General features: G+C 43.5%; 1 protein-coding gene across 1 annotated transcript in view; it reads left to right on the forward strand.

Annotated features, from left to right (window-relative positions):
- NUP93 (nucleoporin 93kDa) overlaps positions 1 to 26885 on the forward strand; it is an 88027-nt gene that overhangs the window by 53059 nt on the left and 8083 nt on the right. Inside the window, exons 4-16 of the mRNA XM_006897113.1 lie at positions 2419 to 2547; positions 10626 to 10700; positions 13219 to 13308; positions 15601 to 15740; positions 19684 to 19816; positions 20494 to 20651; positions 21802 to 21967; positions 22234 to 22327; positions 23100 to 23291; positions 23934 to 24060; positions 24176 to 24248; positions 24495 to 24539; positions 26098 to 26214. Of these exons, the coding sequence (XP_006897175.1) occupies positions 2419 to 2547; positions 10626 to 10700; positions 13219 to 13308; positions 15601 to 15740; positions 19684 to 19816; positions 20494 to 20651; positions 21802 to 21967; positions 22234 to 22327; positions 23100 to 23291; positions 23934 to 24060; positions 24176 to 24248; positions 24495 to 24539; positions 26098 to 26214 (1539 nt within the window). The remainder of the gene's footprint in view (positions 1 to 2418; positions 2548 to 10625; positions 10701 to 13218; positions 13309 to 15600; positions 15741 to 19683; positions 19817 to 20493; positions 20652 to 21801; positions 21968 to 22233; positions 22328 to 23099; positions 23292 to 23933; positions 24061 to 24175; positions 24249 to 24494; positions 24540 to 26097; positions 26215 to 26885) is intronic.

The raw sequence follows: 26885 nt of genomic DNA on the forward strand, positions 1-26885 counted from the left end.
ATAAGCCAGAGGTGATCTCCCAACCTGGAGTCTGTATCTCAGGCTCAGGTCTGTCAAACTAAAGATCACCAAGGGGAGTTCTACAAGAACAGTTTTTAAGTTCTTGTAACTCTACATGAAGTTATCTGAGACAGTAGACTAGACAATTCACTGTTAAATCCATTTTAAAATAAAAGAGCCAGAAAATTCTTCAGCATCGTTGTAATATCACTGGTGTTTTGAGTTCTACTGAGTAAGCATAAGTTAGTTATGAGACCCTTGTCTGAAATGGCATTGTTAAATATTTTTCCCAGTTTGTGGGTTTTGTTTTTAACCTGTTAGAAAAATGATGGGTGGGTTTTTTGTGTGTGTTTGTTTTTTGGGGTTGTGTGTGTGTGTGTACTGTTGAGTCAGATCCAACTGGCACAGGAGGAGATTGCGGAGATTGCCCCTCCTCCAGCAGAGCCTCTGGTGGGTTCAAACCGTGCGCCTTTGGGTTTGCAGCACAGCTTGCTGCCACTAGGCCAGAGTTCCCTTGGAAAAAGGTTTTAATACACACAGGGATTTGGTTTTTCAGAAGGTCCCATTTGTCAGTGTTTTCCTCTTCTGGTTGTGCATTTTTGGTTATGTTTGCAAGCCTATGTGTGCCATTCGCTAAGGCTTCTAAATGTGTTTCTATTTTGTCTCTGGTGATCTTTAAGATTTTAGGCTTTATCCCTAGGTCCCTGGCCCACTTGGAGTTGGTTTTTTTAGTCTGTAGTGTGACATACGGATCCTGTTTCAGTTTGCTATAGGTAGATACCCAGTCTTGCCAGCGCCATTTGTTATAGAGGCTGTTGTTTCCCCATTTAATAGGTTTTGTTTTCTTGTTAACTATATTCAAGTATATTTATATGTAGGTGGATGAGTTGATTTCTGGATTCTCAATTCTGTTTGTCTATTGTGCCAGTACCATGTTTCTTTGGTTATTATTCCTCTTAGGTTCTTAGCTGAGTGAAACTCTTACTGATTCTCTCTCATTAACGCTCTTAATTGACATTCTTCTTTGCACCTAATCCAGTCTTTCAGACAGGAGTATAAAATAAATAGGCTAGAATAGGGCAGATGGGTGCCTGATCAGCCTTGATTAAAACACTCATTGGATGTTCCATTACCTCGAGTATAATTAAAATAAGCTGGAAGGGCAGCATGATCAAGGGAAGAGAGTTTTAATGTTGAACCATTTATTTTTATTTGAAGCTCCCTATTCCGTTGACAATGAATGGAGCCACGGTGCTGTTCAATTCAGATTATGGAACTGTTTTCTAAATCAGTAGCCTGACATACTTCTCATATGTTTCTGAAGATTTGAGCCCAGACAGTTGCCAGTTTTCAAAGTACTTCCTAGCAAAGCAGGGGTTCTTGGCTTACTAAGTGAGTAACCTAATTAGTAAAGATTGTTGATTCCTGCATTTGCTGTTCTGCCCTTCAGATGATGCTGGAAGCCTGTTTCCCCACCATCCTCCTGAGCATTTACTGTCGGTTCGCGTGTTGTCTCTGTTCTTCAGTTGTCTTTTCTACTCTTTATTTAGCCAGAGAGTTTATCCTTCAGAAAACTCTTATAAGTGACTAACTTTTTGATATCTTGGGGCAGTGTTACAACTTAGCCTATACTTTACTCCCTGTTTCAAGTTTTGGAAACTTCCCCCTCCTTACTTTGCCTTGGTCTTTGTGTCTAGGTTTCCTGATGCACCGGTTAGGTATTCAGTTGCTAACTCAGAGGTCAGCACTTCAGATCTATAGCTGCAGCTGCTTCAAATCCATAGGTGCCCTTTGGGAGGAAGATGTGGCAGTCTGCTTCCATGCAGAAATCTTTCATAGGGGACAGTTCTACTCTGTCCTAAAAGAATTACTGTGTGTTCTAATCAGCTCAATGGCGGTGGGTTTGGTTTCGGTTTTTTGAACCTGTGTAACATGGTCCTCCATTGCCCTGGCAGAGGTTTGAGATTAAGTTTGACTTGATCATTAGGAAGTGTGATAGAAAACTGTGGTTTACTTATGCTCTACTTTCTGGATACCTTCTGAAAAAATTAACTCTCTCTCAGTATCCCACATTTTGGTTCCAAAATACTTCTGTCTATTGAAATAATAATATTACACTTGCACCACCACAGCTCTGATACAGGAGCAAGTTAATGACGGTTCATCCCTGACATGCTATCAATTGTATATTGCATCCTGATTTCTAAGCTTGGGGTTTTTTTTTTGTTTTGTTTTTAAAGTTTTTTCTTAGAATTGATGAAATAGGTTATATTTCAGACAGTTGTCACTAAAGTGGCATGCTCATTTTCAAAAGCAGTTGCTCTTTTTTTACCCTCACAGAAGTGGTGGGTCGGAGGGGCTTTCCCAGAAGCGTGCTCTGGTTTTTTTCACTTCAGTTACTGTTTTCCTCTCGGGCAGACCTTCGGCATGGCTGAGGAGTACCATCGAGAGTCGATGCTGGTTGAGTGGGAACAAGTGAAGCAGCGAATTCTCCACACATTGCTGGCGTCGGGAGAAGATGCTCTTGACTTTACTCAAGAAAATGAGGTAGGTTGAGTCCCAAAATGATATAATTTCAGTACCACCAAGATTTATATTATGTCCACGTTATATTTAATCTTTTCTCCAGCATCACAACTCAAAGGCATCACTTCTTCTTCTGTCTTCCTTGGTCGCCCAGCTCTCTGATGCACAGCAAGTAATTGCAAAGACCATGGCCTAGGTCAGGCGACTGATATCATTACTCTTCAGCACTTTGGAAAGGTCCCGGACATCATACTTCCCCAGTGCATTTTGATTTTCCTGACTGCTGGTGCCAAGAGGATTGATGTGGAGTGGAGCAAGCTCAAATTGTTACCAGCCTCAACACCTTTTCTGATTTTTAAACCAGGCAGTGTTTCATTGCTCTGTTCAGACAACAGCTCTTTGTCTAGGTATTGGTTTTGCATAAGCACAATTAAGTGTTCTGGGATTCCCAGTCTTCTTAATGTTAGCCCTGATTGATTAGGATCCACACAGTTAAATGCCTTTGCTTAATCAGTACAATGCAGGTTAACATCTTTCTATTATTCTCTGCTGTTGTGGAATTACCCACTCTTCTGTGTGGCACGAGTTACAGGAACTGGCTCTGCATCCCTACCCCTAATCAGTTAGATTTTTCCAACACTGTTAAGTGTCCTGCCTCAAGCCTTTAATAACCACTTTTGATCTTTATATGTTTGCATTTTCTTGTCTTTTTATGTAAGTAAGGCATATGTCATAATATTTGTCTTTAGTAGTTCATGTGTTTCATTATAATATTTCCCTGTTTCATCCATACTGTAATGTATATCAAAATTTCATTTCCCCAGTTGGGTAGTATTCCACTGTGTGTATGTAACACATCTTGTTTATCCGTTCACCTGAGGATGGACATTCAGGATTTGTCGGCATTTTGACTGTTGTGAACTGCCATGAACATTGATGTATGTTTTTCACTCAAAAGCTCTGTGCCCTGGAATCTAGGGGTAGAACTGATGGCTCATACAGTAGCTCTGATGTAGGATTTTGAGGGAACTTCTGCACTATTTTCCACAGCAGCTGTACCATTTTGCGCACTTACAACAATGAATAATGATTTCCCTTTCCCTCCATCCTTGCCGTTCTATGTGTTTGGAGGCCCTTTGAATGTTGTCTTTGGTGAGATGTCTGCTCACATTCTTTGGCTATTTTATGACTGAGTTACTTGTCTGTGCTTAAAACCTCATTGAAGGATGAGGAACTTATCATTTATCATATTAAAGAAATGGGGTTAGAATGGAATATCATCCCTACCTCACTAGAAGGTATCATCCAAGTTGCCACCCTCAGTTCTCATGGGAGTGTGACTTCTAGTCCTAAGATCCCCTGTAAGGGAATGTTCCCAGGAAGCTCAACACTTGTTCTCTTGGAGCCCTGTACCTCGCTTTACCCAGCTGCTCAGGCAGCCTCAGCCTGCAGGCTCCTGACCCGTCACCAGCCTCTGGGACCATGTGCAACAGCTTACCCCATACATAGTTGATGGCCCTTTTCCCTGGCAGCTTTTGAGTTTCTATGAGACCTTCCAGTGAATTACAGAATCTAAATGCAGAGATGGAAGGGAGGACTGAAGAAGGGAAATATTGACGTCAGAGATGGTGGAGTGGTACAGCAAGTGGATATTTGGAACATTGTTAACCTCCACCTATAGGAACTGTTGTTGTTGAATACCACTGAATCAGAACCAACCCATTAGCTGACCCTCCAGTAGGTTTTCAGAGGTACTTAATTACATGGAAGGAGATTATCCAACTTTCTCCCTCAGAGCAGCTGGTGGATTTGAACTGTGTATTTTTGGCTTGGCAGTGCAAGTCCTTACCACTCAGCCACCAGAGCTCCCTTTATAGGAACTGTTGTTATTAGGTGCATTCGAGCTCAGTATGACTCATAGAGACCCTGTGAACAGCCACCCTGAATCTTGCCCTATCCTGTGCCATCCTTATCAACTCTGAGCCCACTCCTGAAGGCACCATGTCAGTCCTTCTTTTTGGGGTCTTCTCCCTCTCCTTCACTGTGTGTGTCTGTCTGTGTGTGTGTCTGTGTGTCTGTTTGTGTCTGTCTGTGTGTCTGTGTGTGTGTCTGCCATCTTTCCAATCATAATATCCCTTTCCAAGGAATAGCCTTCATGTCCAAAATATGAAAGATGAAGTTTTGCCATCCTTGCCTCCAAGTAGCACTCTGGCTGCACCTTCTCCAAGACCCCAACTCAAAAGGCTTCTGTCATTCTTAATTCATTGTCTAGCTCTTAGATTCATAGCAAGTGATAAAGAAGACCATGGCCTAGATCAGGCACACCTTAGTCTTCAAAGTGACATCATTGCTCTTTATCATTATCAAGAGGTTCCTGACAGTAGACTTGCCCAATGCAATATGTCTCCTGAATTCTTGACTGCTAGTACCAAGTCTGTTAATTGCTGATCCAAAGAGGATGAAATCTTTAACAGCTTTAATCATTTCTCTATCATAATATTGACTCTTGGTCCTGTGGTTAAGACCTTTGTTTTCTTGATGTTGGGATGTAATCCATACCAACAGCTTTAGGCCTGATCTCCTGGGACAAGCAAAGTTGTATCATCTTCATAACGCAGGCTGTTGATAAGCCTTCTTCCAATCCTGATTCTTCTTTATTGAGTGGCTTTGTGGATGATTAGCATCCAGATTGCATAGGTATGGAGAAAGTATGCAGCCCTCATACACACCCTTCCTCATTTTAAACCTTGCAGGGTTCCCTTGCTTGGTTCAAACAACAGCTTCTTGAATCATGTACTAATCATTGTAAGGGAAATTATATACAAATACTAGTTTTAAGATGGTTCTTCAAATAATGTTGTCATTGTGTCCTTTCCCCAGCAGTTTTCTTTCATGCATAGCAACTGTCCTTGTTCTGATTTGAGCTAGAAATGATGGAGGCTGACAGAGACATATACTATGCTGGTGAGATCGAGGACTCTTGGCCTTGACTGCTGCTCTGCTGAAGTCTGGGTGGAGAGTGGGTAGCGGGGAAGGTACTCTGGCCTACAGGTACCATTACATGTACCACATCTATGAAGCTACTAGTGACCTAAAAAGAAAATAGTCCATTTCTCTTATAAAAGGATTTGGTTTTGTTGGTGGTGGTATGTGACATTGAATCAGAACCGACTCCTGTCTGACCCTCCAGTGTGTGTTCAGACTATTAATCTCAGAGGAGGAGATTGCCCATCTTTCTCCCTTAAAGCAACTGGTGAATTCAAACTGCTTGTCTTTGGGTTGGCAGTGCTGCTCCTTACCTACCAGACCACTAGCTCAAATAAAGGAGTGCCAAAATAAGTTTCTCGGGAAATTGGCCACTAGAGACTTTATCCTTCAGTTATGTCTCAGCCCAGATTAGAGTCTTCGGGAAAGAAGCACCAACATACAAAACTCTTGCCCACCCTGATGCTTCTTTTCCCCACTTTTTGTGAAACTAGGCAAGTAACTAGAACAGCTTATGGCTTTATAAACGTCATTTCTGAAAAATGGTGTTAATGGGTTGTGGTCTGTATAGGGAGTTGGAATTAATTAAAGTTCCTAATGAGACATTCTTTCTCGATGGCTCTTCTCTTAAAAATAGACTACTCTCCTTAGCAGATGACTCTTCTCCGACCTCGAGAGTCACCTTGGAAGGGAGTTACTGGTGCTTTTACTGTTCTCTCCTGTGACCCTCAAGATAGTTTGATGCAGTGACTGTAACAGTGGCTGTGAACATATCAGAGATGATGGGCATAGTCCAAGGTAGATTGACACAGGACTGTAACAGTGGCCTTGAACATGTCAGAGATCATGAGGGTGGCACAAGCCAGACCAAGGTTCACATCTGTTGTTCGTAGGGTCCCCGTGAGTCATCATCAATTCGTGAAGGTAGACTCTGTGAACAGGAATGTGACATCAGGACTGGAGGAAGACTCCTCAACAACGTGCACCATGCACATGACACAACCTTGCTGAAAGTGAGGAAGACTTGAAACACTTGCTGCAGACGATCAAGGACTGAAGCCTTCAACATGGATTCCATCTTAACATCAGGAAGACAAAGGTCCTCACCCCTGAACCAGTAGCTATCATCATGATAGATGGAGATAGCATTGAAGTCGGTGACTTAATCTTGGTTGAATCCACACTCAACAGCCTTGTTACCAGCAGTCAGGAGATCAGGAAACATTGCACTGGGCAAATCAGTTGTCTGGGATCTTTCCTAATACTGAAAAGCAATGATTTCAGTCTGAAGAGTGTGACAATTCAAGCCAGTTCTTATCAATCACTTGCTACTCATCTAACAGCTCGATAGTAAATCCAGATGATAGAAGATGAATTGATGCCTTTGAGTTGTGATGTTGAAGAAGAGTCCTGAATATCCCATAGACTACCAAAAGAACAAACACATATCTTGGGGGAAAAATGCAGTCAGAGTGCTCCGTGGAGGCAAAGATGGTGAAACTTTGTCTCACACTTTGGACATGTTGCTAGGATATAGGCTTTTGTTTGAAAAGGAACATCATGCTTGGAAAGGTGGAGGGTCCTCGAAACAGAAGACCTCCAATGAGATGGATAGACAGACACTACCCCAGTGGACTCAGGAGTGTCAGGAGATGACGTGGGCGGGACAGGATAGGACAGGCTGCAGGGCTGTTGCTCATACGGTCACTGTGAGTAGATCTAACTTTATGGCACTCAACAACAACCACCACCAACTTAAGTCAAAATGCATTTGGGACAGAAAAATTGGAAGCAGGGAATGATGACTGGAAAATACAGCCTTGGTGATAAAATTATGTTGAAGATCACATGATAGAACTTCAGGCATCCAACCACTCAATCTTTTTTTTTTTTTACAACTCAATCTTTTGAATACTTTTGAAAGAAAACATGAATGGCAACTATTCACATTACTAGATGGAATATACAGACATTGCATGGACTACATCTGTAAAAAGCCAGGTTGAAGAACCTTAATTCTGTTATTCAGAACAAAGCCAGGGGCCCACTATAGAACTTGCTCAAGTTGAAATGAAGAAAATTAAAGTAAGCCCGTGAGAGTCGAAATATGACTTCAGATATATCCCTTCTGGACTGAAAGACTTAAGAATGATTCTGATACATTGAACTAATGACCCAAGACCAGATGAGTTGTGGGATAACATCTCAGGACATCATAAATGAAGAAAGAAAAAGATCGTTTAAAAGACAAGAAGAAAATAAAAAGGCCAAATAGATGTCATAAAGATTCTAATATTAGCACGTAAATAAGCAAAAGTGGAAAAAAGAAGAGGTAGTGACATGAACTGAGGATTTCAAAGGGTGGCTCCCAGAGCTGTCGTTCCTTCACACATGTTCAGCCTCCTGCCTGAGCCTCAGATTTCCCTTTGTGACCTTCCTCCTTTCTCCTGCCCGTTTGGTCCCTCTCTCCCTGCTTCTATCACTGCCTGCTAGGGCTCCATCAAGTTAGAGTACAGAAAAACCCACAGGCTTGAAAGATTTTGAACATTATTCTCGCCCAGCTTTCTGGCCCTTAATTTCCAAGCCTTCAGGCAGCCCCTGGTTTGGAATTTCCCCTGAATGTTGGCCAGGTCTCTACTCAGGAATGTGCGTGTCCACGTTCTGTTGGTGGGTGATTGACTCTGTGTGTGGTGACACACAGCCTGCTAAGGACGAATGAAGGAGAGGTGCTTTTGAAAACAAGAGCATTAGGCAAAATTCATTTAGATGGAAATTGCAAGGCTGAAAAACCAACTGTTTTTTAAATGAGTACTTTAACAAATTAGGTTTTTATTACTAGAAAATATTTCTCAAGAACGTTCAGGCAACTGTGCCTTACAAAATACTTTCATATACTGCTCCCCTGCCTGTTCCCTCGTTTATCCTCCCTGGCAAGGTTAATGGAATTAACAGACTGAAAGATTGTGGAGTCTTAAGTGGCTGTCTAGTAACACAGGCCTCATCCCAGGGTTGAAGGAACAGAGGTGAAACATGAGCTGTTCAAAGTTTCTCTTAAACTAGCAATGTTCAAGTCATTGTATAGATGAGAATTTCCAGCCCGCACAAAGCAACAGAAACCTCCAGGTCAAGTGTCTGCTGCAGTGCCCATTTCTGTTAGTAGACTTTGTTCTTTTTTTTTTTTTTAGAGTGTTGAGAAATAGGTTTATTGAAGCACAGCCTAGCTAATTTATTTATGCATTGCCTGCAGCTGCTTCTCTATGCAACAGAAAAGTTGAATAGTTATCACCGAGATCACATGGCCCACAAAGTCTAAAATATTTACTAAATATTTATATATCATTAAAATGCATATTAACCATAGAAATTGTTTAGAACTTAAACCGGCAACAGATTTCCCCCCCTCCAAAGGAGTATTTTATCATTGGCCTTGGTTAGAATTACCAGCATATGGTGATGATAGAAACCAGACTTGTAGTCAGTTTTCTTATTGTTTTTCAATTCTCTACCATCCTTATGCTGCACAAAAGAGCCTTGGTGGCACAGTTGTTACGGTGGCACAGTTGTTACGGTGGCACAGTTGTTACGTTTTTGATTGTTAATGCAAAAGTTGGCAGTTCAGGCCCACTCAGTGACTCCTTGGGAGAAAGACTTGGTGATTTTTCTGCCATAAAATTGCTTGTTATTGTGTGTGATTTAGTAGATTCTATTACTCAAGAAAACTCTATCACATGAGAGTCACTATGAGTTAGTCTACTCCTCAACATTCTATAGCAATCAGATCAATTACTGTGCATTGACTACACCAATTGCCACCATTTCTTTTGGCCACTGAGTTCTTCAGATGTGTGTAAAATACGCAATTGCAGAACTAAATTTGCATTTAATTTAAATTAAAAGTGCAAATTTAATTTAACATTTAAAAAATGTTAAATTCCCAATGGACCATACAGCCTTCCATTGATTTACACACACACACACACACACACACACACAAACACACAGAGTTTCACTTAAAGATGATCACTTTCTCCTCTTCAAGAAGTTTGGCATAAAGTTGAAATTTAACTAGTTTTCATTAATAACTTAAGACACACTGGTCATTCAGTATTTTTCCTAAGTAGACTTTGTTCTTGTGTTCACTATGGTGGCTCAGTTTTTTATTTTAAGTGTTGGCACTGTGTGTTTGGCACTGTCCTGATGCTTAAGTAATGCTGTGACCTTCACCCTAGACAGACATATGTAGTTGGTATCATTGGTCTCTGAAGCTCAGAAGTAAACGTAGCAGGGGAGGAAGGAAATGTGCAGCAGTGAATGGACGGAAATCCAACTCTTCTGTCAACTTTGGTTAAAATCACAATTAAAAAAAGAGGTAACACAGTTAGGAAGTGATGGAATCACAACTCTTAACTGTTCCCAGTTGACTCTCACTGAAGCCCTGAGTTGGCCTGGGCCTCAAAGAGAAACAGCCTTAGTAATGCTAAAAGAATAGTGTGGCACCAGCCTGTGAGTTCAAACTGTGATCCACTGCTTATCCCTTGAGAGGCTTTGGGAAGATTCCTCACCTTCCACTGTGCTTTAAATGGATGCGATGAAATTACTTTCGGGAGCCTGGTGGCACAGAGGCTAGAGGGTTCACCATCTTCTCAGTGGGAGAAAGGTGTGACAGAGGTTTCTGTAAAGCTTGTAGACCCAAAACCTATTGCCGCATAGGAACCCTGTAGGAGAGACTAGAATCGTAAACTTCATTCTCTCAGCTTCCCAGTATGATTGATAGAATTGGAAACCCCCCGCAAAAAGGGGCACCTCACTGACGTGAAGATGTGAAGGGAGGGAAGCCTATCATTGAAACAGAACATTAAAAAGATGTGCCTTTGCACAAGCAGTGTTTGAAATATCAGTAGGAATTACCCAGCCTTCCGATATTTTGGAGTTATCCAAGTCCCATGCCTGTGCTCTTCTCTGATGTTCGTGGTGGGTGAGCTGCATGTTACTAAAACCACTGAAGTCTGACTAGGAAACAGACCCCCGACGCTTTGTTAAAGACAAGGATATGTAGGTAGAACTTTTTGCCTTTACATGACTGAATAACTTTTTTTATGTATCTTTCACTGCAGCCAAGTTACATCAGTGACAGTGGGCCTCCTGGTCGAAGCTCCCTGGACAGCATCGAGATGGCCTATGCCCGGCAGGTGAGCGTGATTCCCAGGAATGTTTATCTGGACAAAACTTTGGGAGCCCTTTGGGGACTAAAAGGGAACAAAGACGTCCCTGTGAAAGGCGAACTCTGAAAGCCATTTGGCTTTTGGTTCAGAAGACATGTTAATGTTTATAGGTCACAGGAGAATTCTGTTAAGTCGGGTATCATCTCATTGAACTTGGAGCAGTAGCCCTTAAGTCACTGAGCAGCTCAGCAAAGGGACTTCTCAGTTGCCTGGTGAATCAGCAGTGTTATTCTTCTGTTACCCTTAAGAGAGATTTTCCAGACGCATGTCTGCTTTTCTGAGCACACTATAGTCGGTGTTATATGACACCATTGTGTTGTGATGGGTTCATGGTTCTGTATGGATTCCCATTCTTTGTGGTCAGCGCAGAGACTGCTCTGTCGGAATGAAACTATGGAACATTATATAATAGCAAATTGATTTTTTTTAAAAAATAAAGCAGTCCTGACTGACTGTGTATTTTATTGTAGTTTTTCCTTGTGCAAGTATACACCCCCACACACGTGTATGTGTGCACACCCACACACACACCTCCCTTCCCAAATATCAAGAAAAGAAACAAACATTTTGGGTTTCTTGACTCGAGGTGGTGGACTTCCGTTTCCTTAAGGTGACCCTGTAGCAGCAGCAGAGGCCAAGGCACCGCTGCACAGCCCTTGCCGGAGGACATGAACCTTCGAGGAGATGCACATCTGTGCCCCTAGCATTACGTGCTTGCTTCCTTCCTTCTGGCCCGGAGTGGAGTAATTTAAAGCAAAACCAAATAGCAGGTCTGGTTTAGAGCAGAGGACTGTGAGAAAATCTTAGATCCTGTGCCTTTTCCTCTCTTTAGCTGCCAGTTAATTCACTGGAAATTAAATTTCCTCAATTTTTCCAAGTCTCTTCTGAATGTACTCTTGCCTGCTCACACTCTGGAGAACTGAACACAGTCTCAGCAGCATCCCTGCAAATTACTCCTCTTCTTTCTCTCTCCCTCATGTCCCAGCACTGGGCCTCTATCAGTGTGTTACGTGTCAGGATGCTAGCCAGAAGGTCAGCAGTTGAAATCCATAAGTGTTCTGGGGGAGAAATATATGCCGTTTCCTTCCATAATGAGTTACAGCCTCAAAAACCCAATGGAGTTGCGACTGACTCCGATTTTCAGTGGCTCCAATCTTTAGATCTCTGTTTCTTGTTGTTACATGCCATTGAGTCAACAGCTCAGTGACCCCATGAACAACTCAGAACTTTGAACTATATCCTGCACCATGTTCAAACCCGTTGTTCAAGTCACTCTGTCGTCCATGCAGTTGAAGATATTCCTCTCTTTGTCTTATCCTCCACCTTTCCCATCATGATGTCTTTTTACAGGGACTGCTCCTTCCCGATAATATGCCTAACATACATAAGACAGATTTTCCACTCCCTGCTTCTAAGAAGCACTCTGATTATACTTCCTCCAAGACGTCTTTGTTCTTTTGGCAGTCCCTGAAATATTCATTGCTCTTTTCCAATGCCACAATTCAAAGGCATCAATCCTTCTTTGGTTTCCTTTATTTATTATATAACTTTCAGGTGCATAGAAAGCATTTGAAAATACCAAAAGCTTGTATCAGGTGCACCTTCGACTTTATACTGGCATCCTTTTCTTTGACACTTTAAAGGTGTCCGTGACAGCTGAGTATCCCAGTACAACACATCTTTTGATTTCTTGACTACTGTTTACCATGAGGATTGACTGTGGGCCCAGGTAAAATGAAGTTGTTGACAGCATCATCCATCATGATGCTGCATGTTGGCCCAGTGGCAAGAGTTTTTGTTTTCTAGGTGTTTAGATGGAATCCATAGTAAAGGCTATAGTATTGATCATCATCTTCAGTAATTGCTTCAAGCTTTCTTCACTCTGAAAGCAAGGTTGTGTCATGTGCATAACACAGGTGGAGTGGAGTTCCTTTAAAATCCAAAGTAGAGATGGTTTTCCCCATGCATTATACATTACATAATTCATTTTTCTTGGGAAGATTTTACCACAAGAGCAACAATTCTTTCCAAGAGAAATGGACATTCTAATTTGCTAGTCTTAACACATGTGATCTAATATTCCTGCCTCAACCTAAGAGACCTGCCCTGGAGCCAGTCAGTCCTTTTGCCAGAAAGATTCCTAGACTTTGCTGGACTCTTAGGGAGCACCAGTGGGAGTCCTTCCACTGTGCCACCTCCTGCTTTTGGCATCGAGGGTCGACAGGGCTCTGAGGTCACAGTCTTCCCATAGGATGTTAGGTGTTGGCCATGGCCTTGGTAACAGCTTTGATGGGTGTTGAGGCTGCTGCCCCGGCTCGCACGTAGAACTGGGGACCACTCTCGGCCGGGCGGCTACCTTAACTACACTGAGAAACAGGAGTAGGATGAACCTTCTGCTGATCACACAAAACTGCCTTGAGAGCTTTTTACAAAGAAAACATGATAATAGAAATGATAACATTTGCTTTGTTTTCCATCACTTCAGATTTATATCTATAATGAGAAAATTGTGAACGGACACCTGCAGCCTAACCTCGTGGACCTGTGTGCCACTGCTGTGGAGCTGGATGACAAGGTAGGGCCCTGGCACCAGCGCAGGTAGAAATGGGCACCATGTTCAGAGGAGATTAGCAACTTGCTAACGTGATTAAACAGGTACTCTGGTCCGTGGAATGAAACAGCAATAGCTCAACTGTAAAGGTGATAGAGTTAGCATGTTGGCCAGCTCCTTGATCATGCTTCCAGTATGTATGTGTGGGTGCTTACATTGGTGGGTAACTAAGGAAGAAGTAGAAAAGAAGGAGAGGATAGATCTATCGCCCATATGTGGGCTGAGGTTTTTTTCTCCTTTTTAAAAGATTTTTATGGGGGAAAAAATGTTGCTTTTCTTCCTTCCTCCTCTTCTTCCATTGTATTTCTTTTTTTGTCCTTCCAGTTTTTCTTATCATAAAATATAAGGCACTATAAACAAGTCCGAAGAAGAAAGAATTCTCCAGTCAACCAACACCTAATTGGTGGGGGGCAAATCACATTTTGCTAGATATTCTGCAGTTTTCCTTTTTTGAGGGGAAAAAAAACAAACAACAAAACACAACCAAAACCAAAAAACCAAACAATAAAAATTAAATCTCTTTTCCCCAGAAAGAAGTGTGAGCCTGCTTTTCTCTGAATGATGCTGTCTTCAAATATTCTTCACTCTCCTGCATTTTGTCTGTGATGTCCTTGAATTTTTCCATAATCTGATGAGTCATTCTTTTGAATTCCTTATTAGAAGGGTCTGTTGCTTTTAGATTTTAGTCACTTTTTAAAATTCCTTTTTTTTTTTTAATTCCTTCTTGTCCTATTTTTTCCACGAGTTTAAAGTTCTCTGCTGCCTCTGAGAGATTGTAGCATTGTGCTCTTGGTTTCTTTTGTTTCACTGTGTCTAATTGAACCATGTGAGGACTTTGCACCATTTCTAGTTTGGTAATTCTTGCATGTTTCACCTTTTGGCTTCAGCTGAGTGTGTGCCAGAGATTAGCTGTGTGTATGTGTGGATCTCGCTGTTTGTGTAGAGCGGGTGAGGGCCGGCTGGGCGGTGTGGGTCAGCAGGAACCAGTCTGTGTTGCCAGACGAGACACAGGAAAAGGGAAGCAGAGAACGACTTCCTACCCCCAAAAAAAGTGGAAACAAGATTGGACAGTTAAAAAAAAAGCAGAAAAGCCAAAACAGAGATGGGTACACAATGAAGAATCAGAATAGAAAGGCAAAAAGGAGTTGAGATGAAAACAGGGCACAGACACACACTGGCGAGGGAAAAGGAAAAAGCTTTGCCATCAGCTGGTCCCTGGTGTGGATCTCGCTGCACCGGGTTCCCTTGCTGAGCAGACACGGCTCAAAGCGGCAGTGCTGCGCTCTCCCGAGTTTATCTCCTCCTTTAATGTTTTCCATTCCTCGTTTTCCTTCAGTGAGTGTTTCAAGTACTTCTTTGTCTTTTCTTTTTTAAACTCGGAGTTCTGGAATTATCATCTGTATCTGTTGACTTTGTTGTAGAAGATCGGGGCTGCTGTCTTTCTAGTTTCCCATCTCACCCAGCAGACCTTCCAAGTACTCTTTAATTGTAGGATATTGCCAAGGGTTCTAGGAACACAAAAATGCAGGAGACATTTATAGCTAGAAGAGTTCTGGGGAGAGGAAATCCCAGCTGTGTGGTGGTAACAAAGAAAAGAAACACCCCCCCCTTTCCTGGGAGACCTCCAGGGGGCCGTCTTTGAAGGGAGTTGAATGAGAAGGGAACTAGGAGGCTGTGACATTCACAAAATATGTTAATAACCTTGGCCCTGGAGAGGCCCATGGAGGACAAAACCTGTGTTATTTAAGGTAAAATTTTATTTTAAGCCTTAAGAAATTCAAGAGACCTTAAAAATTGAACTGTATCTACCTGGGTTCTAGCTCCTAGATTATAAATATATTCACCCTCTTAAAGAATAATGCACTGAGACTCTGTGTTCTTGTTCGCTATATCAGACCTAAATTAGAATAGTAATTGATCTGAAAAATCATCGAAGATTGGAGTGAGGGAGCAGCTCATTGTCAGATAAGACTCTCTTGGGGGGGAGGGATTATATAATAATGAAAGAATTTTTCTTTTACTTTTCAAAGAGAAGAACGAACTGGAGGGAAGGGGTGGGCAGGGAGAAAAGTGCAACAGTGAATGAATGGAAATCCAAAATCTCTGTGAACCTTCATGAAAATTAATAATAATAATAAAAAAGACTCAAGACCCTGGCAGAGTAGAAGGAAGACCTTACTGTCAGCCCCTGAGCCTCCTGCCTCAAAGAGCTAGACTCTTTCTTTAGCCCTGTTGTGTACGATCGTTTATACACAGAATATCTCTGACATGTGGACCATGGTCAAACAAATGACAGATGTGATATTGATGCCGGCCTCTGACGCCCTCAAGAGCCGCAGCAGCGTGGAAGTGCGCATGGAGTTTGTGAGGCAGGCGCTGAGCTACCTGGAGCAGAGGTAAGGCAGCAGCCCAGTGGGGAGACCTTCGTCCCTCGAGTTTAAGGAGCCCTCAGGCTCAGTGTTCAGTGGCTGCTAGAATTTAACTAAGGCTGACATGGCTTACAGGTGGAACAATCTGTTCCTGGAAACACTTCTCTACCAAAAGGTCCCTCCAGCTGCTAGGTCCGGAAGCAACCAGAGCCGAGTGGATAGCAAATGGGCTTTTAATTAATATACACCTCAGTGCAAGCGGGCTGAGGTTCTTGAAGGCCAGGTATTTATTCTTTGGCCTTGGATTGCTGGTGGGGAAGATATTTTGGGGGCAGCAGTATTCTGGCTCAGCAGTCTCATCCTGGGGCTCTGCTCTGAGGCGTTACGCACCTCCAGGTGTCCTGTTACCTTAGTTTCTGGGCTCCCTTCTCTCAGTCTGGTATGCCTCCCTGTCTCGGAGGGAGGGGGAGCATCTGGCAGGCCTGCCTGTCTCAGAGGGAGGGGAGCGAGGTAGAGGGCCAGTGAAATGGAGTCGTTCCTGTTCAGCCTAACGTCTCTCGGGCCTGTTTCTGCCTTGATACGGAATCATACGGGCAGAATCATAGGAACTGGGAGCCCTGCATTCTTTCTCTGTCCTCAGCCCTTCAGCACAGAGACGTCCTGATTTTTCAGCCGTGATTCCTTTCATCCAAAACATTTGCTAATGTGATTCAGCCATTACCCTTTAGGCCTTTTCTTTTCTGAATAATTTAAAATTTATCACTCACATGGGTAGTATCACCTCTCCAAACCATTAGAGTCTCCTTTAACCCCTTCTGTCCTGGCACTACTCAGTTCTTGTGCATATGAGTCTTTCCCAGCTGTTAAGACCTGCGATTGGTGCCTGGTTTCTTTGCACGGCCTCGATACCAGTCTTGGCCACCGACGTGTTACTGGCTGTGCCCTTAGACTGACTGTTGTTCCCTTCATCTGTAGAACCCCTGCCATCCATTCATCTCTGTGGACCTTCTATCTGGTTCTCATCTGGCTAGCAGGGGTTGTCCTGAGTGTGCCGCAGACCCTCTTTATTTTAGAGGCAGGGTGCTGAGCCTCACTGGCTCCAGAAATGAAAACCAAGTTGAATTTGCTCAATTGTAGCCCTTTGCCTCTGAGCCTCTGCAGCTGCCAGCAGCCTCATGGTATGGTTATCCTTTGTCAACAAAAGAATTCTTCATTAGCAAGTCCTAAGATAAGCCAAGCATGGTACAGCAGAGGATAGGTTCTTATACCAAATGCTGTATTAATAATAATATATGCAGATCCTAAAAATTACAGCTAACATTGAGAAGAATCAGATTCCCAGAACACTTACTCGTGCTTGTACGGATTATATACCTAAACCAAGAAGCTGTTGTCCAAACGGAGCACAGGAACACTGCGTGGTTTAAAGTCAAGACAGATGTACATCAGAGGCATATCCTTTCTCCATACCTAGTCAGTTTATATTCTGAGCCAATAATTCACAGCCAAACTGCATGAAGAAGAATGTGGCATCAGGATTTAAGGAAGACTCCCCAATAATCTGTGTTACGCAGATGATATAACTTTGCCTTCTAAAAGAGAGGAGGATACGAAACACTTGCTGCAGAAAATCAAAGATTACAGCCTTTGGTTTGGATTTACATCTCAACATGAAGATAATAAAGGTCCCCACCATAGGACCAACCGTCAACATTGTGATAGATTGAGAAGGGATTGACGTGTTAATCATCTCATCTTGCTTGGATCCGTAATCAACACCCTTGGTATCTGCAGCCACAAAATCAGGAAACATACTGAGTTGGGCAAGTCTACTGTCAGAGACCTCTCCAAAATTCTGAATAGCGGTGTTGTCAGTTTGAAGACAAAGGCGACTTGATAACAATAACAACTAGTTTATTTACAAAATTCAAATACATTGTTTTCAAGAATATTTTTTTGCAATTCCCTCAACCCCCACTCATCAAATTGTACAACCCCATGATTAATTCTCCCCTCCCCCTGCACATCCACATCCCTCTGCTTCCAGCCTCTCCCACCCCTCTTGATTTCTTATACTCATTCTACAATAATGGTTTTATACAATATTTATCCTTGTGGAACTGAGTTAGTTCCCTCAGCATAATGCTCTCCAGTCCCTCACAAGTTAGGTAATAATTTACAAAATCATTGCTCCTGCGTGCTGCATAGTATTCCATTGTGTGAATGTACCATAATTTCTCAATTCATTCATTTGTGGTTGGACATTTGAGCTGTTTCCATGTTCTTGTGATGGTGAATAATGCTGCTAGGAACATTGGTGTACAAACCTCAGTTTGTGCCTCAGTTCTCATTTTCTTAGGGTATGAGTAAAGGGTATGCCAAGTAGTGGAATAGCTGGGTCATACGGAATTTCTGTGTTCAGCTTTTTGAGGAAGTGCCAAACTGCCTTCCAGAATGGTTGTACCATTTCACAATCCCACCAACAATGTATAAGAGTTCCTTTCTCACCACATCCTCTCCAACATTTATTACTTGCTGCCCTGTTAAACTTTGCCACTGTTACTGGAGTGAGAAGATAACTTAATGTGTTTTTTTATTTGCATCTCTCTTATTGCCAGTGACTTGGAGCATTTTTTCTCAATACAACCAGAAATGCGTTATCTGGAAAGGATAAAATTAATACATGAAGGGGAGCTCTGGTGGCCTAGTGGCAAGAAGCTGCAACTACAATCCCAGAGGTGCACGGTTCGAATCTACCTGATGCTCTGCTGGGGAAGGAGGGACAATCTCCTCCTGTACCCGTCAGATCTGATTTGACGGTACACTCACACAAAAATTTAAAAAAAAAAAATTGATACATGGGATCTTCTAAAGATTAAATCCGTATGTGCATCAAAAACTTATTCTAGCAGGATGAAAAGAAAACCTGCATACTGGGAAAACCTACATTTGGTAATACCATCTAAGAGTCTTATAACAAAAGTTCACAGAATACTCCTGGGCCTCCACGACAAAAAGAATGATAACCCAATTACAAAATGAGCAAAAGACATGGAAAGAATTTTCACAGAGGAAGATAATTCGAATGACAAACAGACACATGAAGGGGATTTTTATTTTCTTGTTGTTGAGATGTAATCCATACTGAAAGCTGTAGTCCTTGATCTTTTCCATCAAGCGTTCTAAGTCCTCGCAAGCAAAGTGTGTTATCTGTATAACACAGGTTGTTAATCAATCTTCCTCCAAACCTGATGCCACATTCTTTGTCATATAATCCAGCTTCTCAAATGATTTGTTCTGCATGCAGATTGAATAGATAAAGAAATACAGCCCTCATGCACACTTTTCCTGATTTTTAAATCATTAAGTGTTCCCTTGCTCTATTTGGACAACAGCTTCTTAGCCTAGATAAAAATTTTGTATAAGCACAACTAAGTGTTCTAGGATTCCCTTTCTTGTCATTGGTAGACACTGTCATGGTCCACACAGTCACATGCCTTTGCTTAGTCGGTAAAACACGAGTAGACTTCTTTCTGGTACTCCCTGCTTTCAGCCAAGATCCATCTGACATCAGCAGTGATATCCGTGGTACCACATAACTTTGAGTAGATGTGGAAATTGTCAGATCTTCCAAACCTTTAAAAAAAAATCCACTAGACCATTAAATGACGGTGAGTTGGAATGATTGCTGCACATCACGTCTCCGTGCATTTCAGTGCCACAGTTAGGGTCCTCCAGGGATCCTTATGTGTGTCTGCCATGATGAGGAATCCTTAACAGCATTCTACTAAGCACGGGATAAATAATGGCGGCTTGTCATTAAGCATGTAGTATTTCATCGTCTGTGTCACGTTGGAGGTCCAGGCTCTGCCTCGTTCACACCCTGGTGTCATGAGTATAAATACAGACATGTAGCATAAACACTTTTAGCTGCTTTTGGGTTTTCCACCCCTCCTTTTCATTTTTCCAGCTATAAGAATTACACCCTGGTGACTGTCTTTGGAAATTTGCACCAGGCCCAGCTGGGTGGTGTGCCTGGGACTTACCAGTTGGTTCGAAGTTTCCTGAATCTTAAGCTTCCAGCACCTTTGCCTGGACTTCAGGTACTGGCACCTTTCTCTGTGTGAGTCAAATGTCCCTCAGATGAACATTTTTAATTAAAACAGATGAGAGACAGAGAGCCTGTTCTTTGAAGAAGAGACCAGAATCAGGGAAGGAGAGAATGAGCCCGTGGTGTAGAAGCCGGAAGTGGTGGTGGGGTGCGGCAGGGAAGAATCAGGTTCTGGGTGTGTGTTGTAAATAGAGCCGGCAGGCAGCACGTGCTGAAGCTTTGATGTGGACGAGTGAGTCAGGGATAAATGCTGAGGTGGTTAGCCCAGACAGCAAGAATAATTGAGTTGGATTTCGTTCCTAGGATGTGTTTCTTCTCAGCATAAAGTCCTTTGGAGACATCATCTTTGAGTTTGTTATCACAGTATAAATAGCACCAGCCCGGAGCTTTCTGTGATACCAAGCTGGGTTGCCACTTGAGCAAGAGGACTTCGTAAGGGAGCTGGGGTTTACACCTCTGGCACATTGCTGAACCTCCCTGTGCCTCATTTCATCCTGTCTTCTCGTTTGTTAAATCAAGGAGCGAAGAGGCTTTTAATGGCCCTTACCTCATAGGCGTGTTAGAAAGGTTAAATGACTTTGTAAAGACTCTGGGGCTTAGCTGAGTGTCAGGCACACAGGAAAGCAACCAGTTTTTGTTACTTGCCTGTTTTGCGCACCTTTCTTTTAGGATGGAGAGGTGGAAGGCCATCCTGTGTGGGCATTAATTTATTACTGCATGCGCTGCGGAGACCTGCTTGCTGCTTCACAGGTAGTGAATCGAGCCCAGCACCAGCTGGGAGAGTTTAAAACCTGGTTCCAGGAATACATGAACAGCAAAGACAGAAGGTACGTGCCCATCAGCCACATGCAATCCGCTGATGCTGTTATTTTCCCTGTCCAGGGGAACTTTGTAACCAGACAACTTTGTAAACCAGATAACTTTGTATTTGTTGGAGTTGGTGCACACCTGTGTGTGCCTGTTGTTTTTTTAAAAAGTGTGTGTATATATAGATATAGTTTAGAAAGTGAGTAGCACTATTGAAAATAACAATTGAAAGTGTTCCAGGATAGCCCTTGGGGTCTAGAATTGTTGCACATCTTTATTTGGAGGGTTTTTTCTCAGAGAGAGTTGAGCTGTAGTTTGGGAGTAAGAGGCAGCTTACTTGCCATCGAGGACACTTTATAAAATGGTTCTTTATTGTATTATTACACCTTCTTCATCAACACTAATGTTTCTGTGATCTGGGAAAATGGAAAAACCACTTCTGGCTCAAAGGCTAGAATCCTAACTCTGTTGTTTATAGAGTCACCATAAGTCTTAGTCAGCTCAATGACACTTAATGACAACAGTCTTCAGAATGCAGCAAATTAATTGGTCCGACTGTGTTTTTGTGTGCTCTCTTGCATTTAAGCAGCTGACGTTTTCTCGGGATTTTGATTATATAGTTGAACTTAAGTTCATGTTTGAACCCAGTTTCAGTAAGGATGTGGGCATGATGGTAGTTACCCCAGTTGTACTTGCAAACACTAAGTATGCTCTTCTTGGCAGCATTAACAATGTCATGTCGAAAAATTGACTCAAATCCTCAGCTGCTGTTTCTCTGACTAGAGTTTACATAGGGCTGAAGTCTTGACCATTTTTTCCTAGAACAGAACAGTAAGGCAAAGATTTGAGGACACATGGTTTATTTGGGAGGTGATTTCATGTGGATCAGGATTGAGGAGGCCAGAGGGGCCAAGACAATCACCAGGGGCCTCACTCCTGCCAGTCACTGAGGAGGGCTGTGGAGAAGTATTACTCCCCCATCATTCTGACCTGTCAGCGCTTGGCAATACCATCACATGGAGTAATGGCCCTGAGGGGAAATGTGGGGGCCATGCCTGGCACCCTCAGTGAAGGGACACCTCATGACCGATTGGGGCCTGGCGCTTGCAGATTTTCTTGTGGATCTTTCTTTACTACTGTGTGTCCCCGCCTTCCCCTTTGTGTCTTCAGGTTGTCCCCAGCTACAGAGAACAAACTCCGGCTGCATTACCGCCGGGCCCTTCGGAACAACACAGACCCCTACAAGCGGGCTGTGTACTGCATCATTGGCAGATGCGACATCACTGACAACCAGAGTGAAGTAGCAGACAAAACCGAGGACTACCTGTGGCTGAAGGCAAGCGCTGCTCCCCTTTGCCCGAGCAGAGTCACCCTCCGCATTCATGTTCATACAGATTTTCCTGCTTCATGTCAGATGCCAGTAAGGGGATCAGGACCAAGGGTTTCCCATCTTCTGGCCCCATTTCTTATTGTGTCATTCCCAACCAGTGACCACAAGGATGAGTGCAGGCTTTCGCTCTCAGTATAGAGCGTAGCTGCAGTGTGAGTGTCCCAGCACAGCTCCAAGTTGTACCAATGTATGTGTTTCTGTTGCGGATTTAGTTGAACCAAGTGTGTTTCGATGATGATGGCACCAGCTCCCCACAAGATAGGCTCAGCCTCTCACAGTTCCAGAAACAGTTGTTGGAAGACTACGGTAAGGAATTCTGAACGTCACCACTGTCCTTTTACTGTCTCTTTACTGCCTAAAAAGATTGTTAAGTTTCCCTCGGGGGCGGGGAAAGTCTTTATTTTCTAAAGTCTGCCTCTCCTTCAGAGCCCTTTTGACTCTTGAAGACAAAGAAAGCCATTTCAAATAGGGTAGAGACCTTAAGTAGTCATTTACACCTAACGGTTTTCATGAATTCCTGTAACGCCTCTAATGGACTTTTGTTCAAAGAGAGGAGTTGGCTCATGCTTTCCGATAGGTCTTGGCAGTGCCTGTGTCCCGATCACAAGGGGATCTGCTCTCTCTCTCTCCCGTTCTCTCTTTCCCTCTCTCCCCCAACTCCCTCCCTTCCTTTCCCCTTTATTATTTAAAAGATCTTGGAAGAATCTTAGATTCTGACTAATGCTAGCAGTTGTTGAATTTGGATTCTATAAATGTGAATGGACCGAAGCTTTTCTAAAATCTTCATTTCTGTCCTGCTCGTCTCTGGGTGAAAAGATACACAGCCCTTTTGTAGTCTGTTTGAGGTCCTTGACTCTGTTTCCCCCACACAGTGCGAACCATTCGTGTTGTACCCTGTGCCCCGTCTGCCCGTTGTGTGTCAGGTTCAAGAGCGGGCTGCAGAGCCGGGTCACGCTTTGCTTAGTAATTCACCGTGTCCAGGGCTCCTCCCCTTAGACAGGCCAGCTAGGCCTTACTTAGCGTGAGCCCGCCAGGGGACCACTTGATGCTGAATGCGCTTTCCCTCGTTTTGCCTCAGGGGAGTCCCACTTCACAGTGAACCAGCAGCCTCTCCTCTACTTCCAAGTCTTGTTCCTGACTGCACAGTTCGAAGCCGCGATCGCCTTCCTCTTCCGCATGGAGCGGCTGCGCTGTCATGCCGTCCACGTGGCGCTGGTGCTGTTTGAGCTGAAGCTGCTTCTGAAGTCCTCTGGACAGAGCGCCCAGCTTCGTGAGTATCAGTGGCTGGCGTGGTGGTGGTGTAACCACAACACACCCGCACTGGGCAGAGGTAGATACGGAAGCAATAGCCAGTAAGGATTTAGGTGAACCATATTGATCGGGTTTGTGTTTTGAGGGAGTTAGGACTTCTTGGATGATTAGTTTGAAGGCTCTCGGTTTGCCTTCCACTAACATTCCCTTGGGTATTAAATATATAGTAAAGTGCTATACCAGGTGCTGTGTACTTGGGAGTGTCGTGTCCGGTCTGGTTGCCTGGCAACTGGTGCAGGACAGGCTGTCTCTGGAGTCCTGAGTCTGGTTCTTATTAGTGTTCTGTCACTGATGGCCTTGGAAACCTCACCCGGCCATCGCGGGAGCAGCCCACTGAAGGAGAGATGGTCACTGGATGGCACATGCTCCAAAGGCCAGTAGTCACTGTGTTTTCAAAGACCAGCATACAAGAAATTTTCTGTAAGGTGTTTTATACTTTGTACAGGGAAAAACTCCCCAAAGTCAGAGTGGGGGAAGGAACTGCCAGAGCTTGCCTTGGTAAACACTGGCTGCAGTTCTTTGAGTTCATGTCCCGTGGTTCCTGAGGTGGGACGGCCAGTGGGGCGGTGTGGCTGTGACCTGTCATGTCCTCTTGCTGCAGTCAGCCACGAACCTGGAGACCCTCCCTGCATGCGGCGGCTCAACTTTGTGCGGCTTCTTATGCTCTACACACGGAAGTTCGAGTCCACAGACCCAAGGGAAGCCCTCCAGTACTTTTATTTCCTCAGGTAAAACTGCTTGTGCGCACTTACTTTGACTGGTTTGATTTCTCCCCTTCTACAAATGATTCGAGGCCTCACACACGTCAGTACCAGGAACCAAGGGGCTTGTGTCTCCTCACAGGGACGAGAAGGACAGTCAAGGAGAAAACATGTTCCTGCGCTGTGTGAGCGAGCTCGTGATAGAGAGTCGAGAGGTACCGTCCCCCCTCTCCCACCTGCAGCTCCCGCGTCCACGTCCTCATGCCGGGCTGACTCACAGGCGTTGACTTTGGTCTCTAACAAAAATAGTGGTTTCAGTCACACAGTATTCTAACATTTATGAGACTTCTCCCGGTTTCCCTGGTTTTTGCCCTGCTTTTACTCAGAGGAACTGAATAGTGTGCATGTCTTTGTCCAATAATTGAAGTAACCTTTTTTCCTTTTCTTCTTGCTCTCCACAGTTTGATATGATTCTAGGGAAGCTGGAGAACGATGGGAGTAGAAAGGTAAGTTTAATACATCTTAGAGGAATGTCGTTAGCAGTTGGAAAATTAGAATCCCTAAAAGATGCTTTAATTTTAGAATTCACAGTACTAAAGACACAAATTTCAACAAAGCTGTTTAGCTAAAGAATAAAAAAAAAATGCAAAGAATGAAAATGAAAGGTCCAAAATGAGGACCTGGAATTTGTCCACATTCATATCTTTATTTAAAACATACCAGTGTATTTAAGTGTGTTCCACATACTCATCTTTTCACACTTCCCAATTTTTGAACCAAGAAGGCTAAATTCTACCATTCTCAAGCTCAGAGACTAAGCAAGACTGATTACCCTGTCCCCTCTCCTCAGATGAAAAAGTTAGAAATGTCTTGATCTTTCTCAAAAGATCGTTTCTGAGGTCTCAGAACTCTACACCACCACCAGCAATCAAGCTCTTCCCATGAGGCCCAGTGAGTCCCCGGAGTCTCCTTAGGCAGTGGACCAGAAGAGGCCCAGACTCTGAAGCCAGAGACCAGGGCCCTGACTCCAGCCGCGGCGGTCTCCCTGTGACCTTGGGAACGATTCTTGCTCCTCCCAGGGACTCAGTTTCTTTACTTACAGTGTGTGACTTGGGCTCTGTGGTCTCAGAATGAGCTTAGATAGCACACACCCTCACCAGCTCTGAGAGCACCCCCACAGTACTCATGACCGCTGTTCATGCTTATTAAGTGCTGGCAGTTGCCAGACACTGTGCTGAGCATTTTATGCCAGTCCTTAATCCAGTCATCTTAATACGCAATGAGGTAGGAGCTGTGATACCCATTTTCCAGTTGAGGAACTAGACAGGCAGCTGGAATTTGAATGAACTTCTTCTGACCCCAGAGCTCATCATGCTCTTCCTTGATCATTTCTGCTGCCCGCAGGGCGGCTGGATGAGGTCAGCTGAGTGAGCCTGGCCACAAGAGTCTAGTGTCGCTCAAGAACCACGATGGCCAGTGAGATAGCTCATGACTGGCCTTCGCTTTTCTGCAGTTCTGAGATCCGTCTCTTCCTCTCCTGACCACTCAGTTGTTGTTGAATGGCAGTGGTGATTCGTTCGGGGTTGTTTTTGTTCCTTTTTTAATATGTTGATACCACTTGCCGTGTGTTATTCAGCACCGAGTTTCTCTTGACCATCTGCCCTTGTAAAACATACTCAAGATCTTTCAGACATTTTCTCTTTGTCTCCTGATTCCTCACCCTCCATCCCTTGCCTGCTCCATCAGCCATTGGTGTGAAATCACTGGTGATTCGCGCACCCTCAGGGTCATTCTGGGAAATGAGATAGCACAGATGTCTTATTGCTGACTCTGTCCTTCCAGCAAGCCTACCCTGTGTGTGTGATTGACTTGGTCCCTTTCCTGTTTTTAATAGGCCCTTATGTCTTCGCGAAAGCCAGAGTCTAGCTTATGAAATAAGTGCATTGCCCAGGGCAAACATTGTCACTTCAGTATTTTTCAAAATCCCAGTCGCATCTCTGTGTTTACAATAACAGCTCTGCGCACCCTTCTCTCGTTCCTTCTCCCCTCTCCGTGTCTTATCAGCCTGGAGTCATAGACAAGTTTACTAGTGACACAAAGCCCATTATCAATAAAGTGGCTTCTGTGGCGGAAAATAAAGGCCTGTTTGAAGAAGCTGCAAAGCTTTATGACCTTGCCAAGGTAAGACGCGTCCCTTAGCTGCTTCTGGGTTTAATAGAGCTGCCAGCATTTTGGCACTGAATTCACAAACGTTTTGACAGGGCACTGTTAAAGCCACTCTCCAGCCCGAGTCATTTTCTCCCAGTGCTTCGGCGGTTAATGGTCCGTTCAGGATGAAATTCTCATTGTAAGAACTTATTTCTCCCCATAAGGTATTTCTGTCCAAATGAGTTACTTACTGAAAAGGTGTCCCGCAGACACGGAACTGCAGTCTCAGTCGGCAGCAGCGTGAGTGTCTGTCACATTGAGATGGTGAAGCTCCTGGTGGTTTACCTTCTGTCAGTGTGTCAGAGAGGACTACGACAGTTAAGATGTTTAGAAAGAAAGATTTCTGCGTAGGACGTAAGGTGATTGTTGATCACTTGAACATTTTCATTCAAGTGGAAAAAAGAAAAGAGGGTTAAAGTTCATGGATTTTTTACATATAAAAATATGGATATGGTATATGTCTTTTTATTGAAGTAATTAACATTATAGAAAACTGTACACACCTTACTTAGCATTTCATTCAATGCATTTTGCACAGACTTGGGTCTTTGGAACCATCACTTAAATTAAGACAGAACATTTCCATCCTTTACTCAATTTCTTGCTTATTCCATTTCTTTTTCTCTTTGTTGATTATTCTATGA

This window comes from Elephantulus edwardii, unplaced genomic scaffold (genome assembly GCF_000299155.1).
Source record: "Elephantulus edwardii isolate Elephantulus edwardi_28Jun2011 unplaced genomic scaffold, EleEdw1.0 scaffold00201, whole genome shotgun sequence".
NCBI lineage: Eukaryota > Metazoa > Chordata > Mammalia > Macroscelidea > Macroscelididae > Elephantulus > Elephantulus edwardii.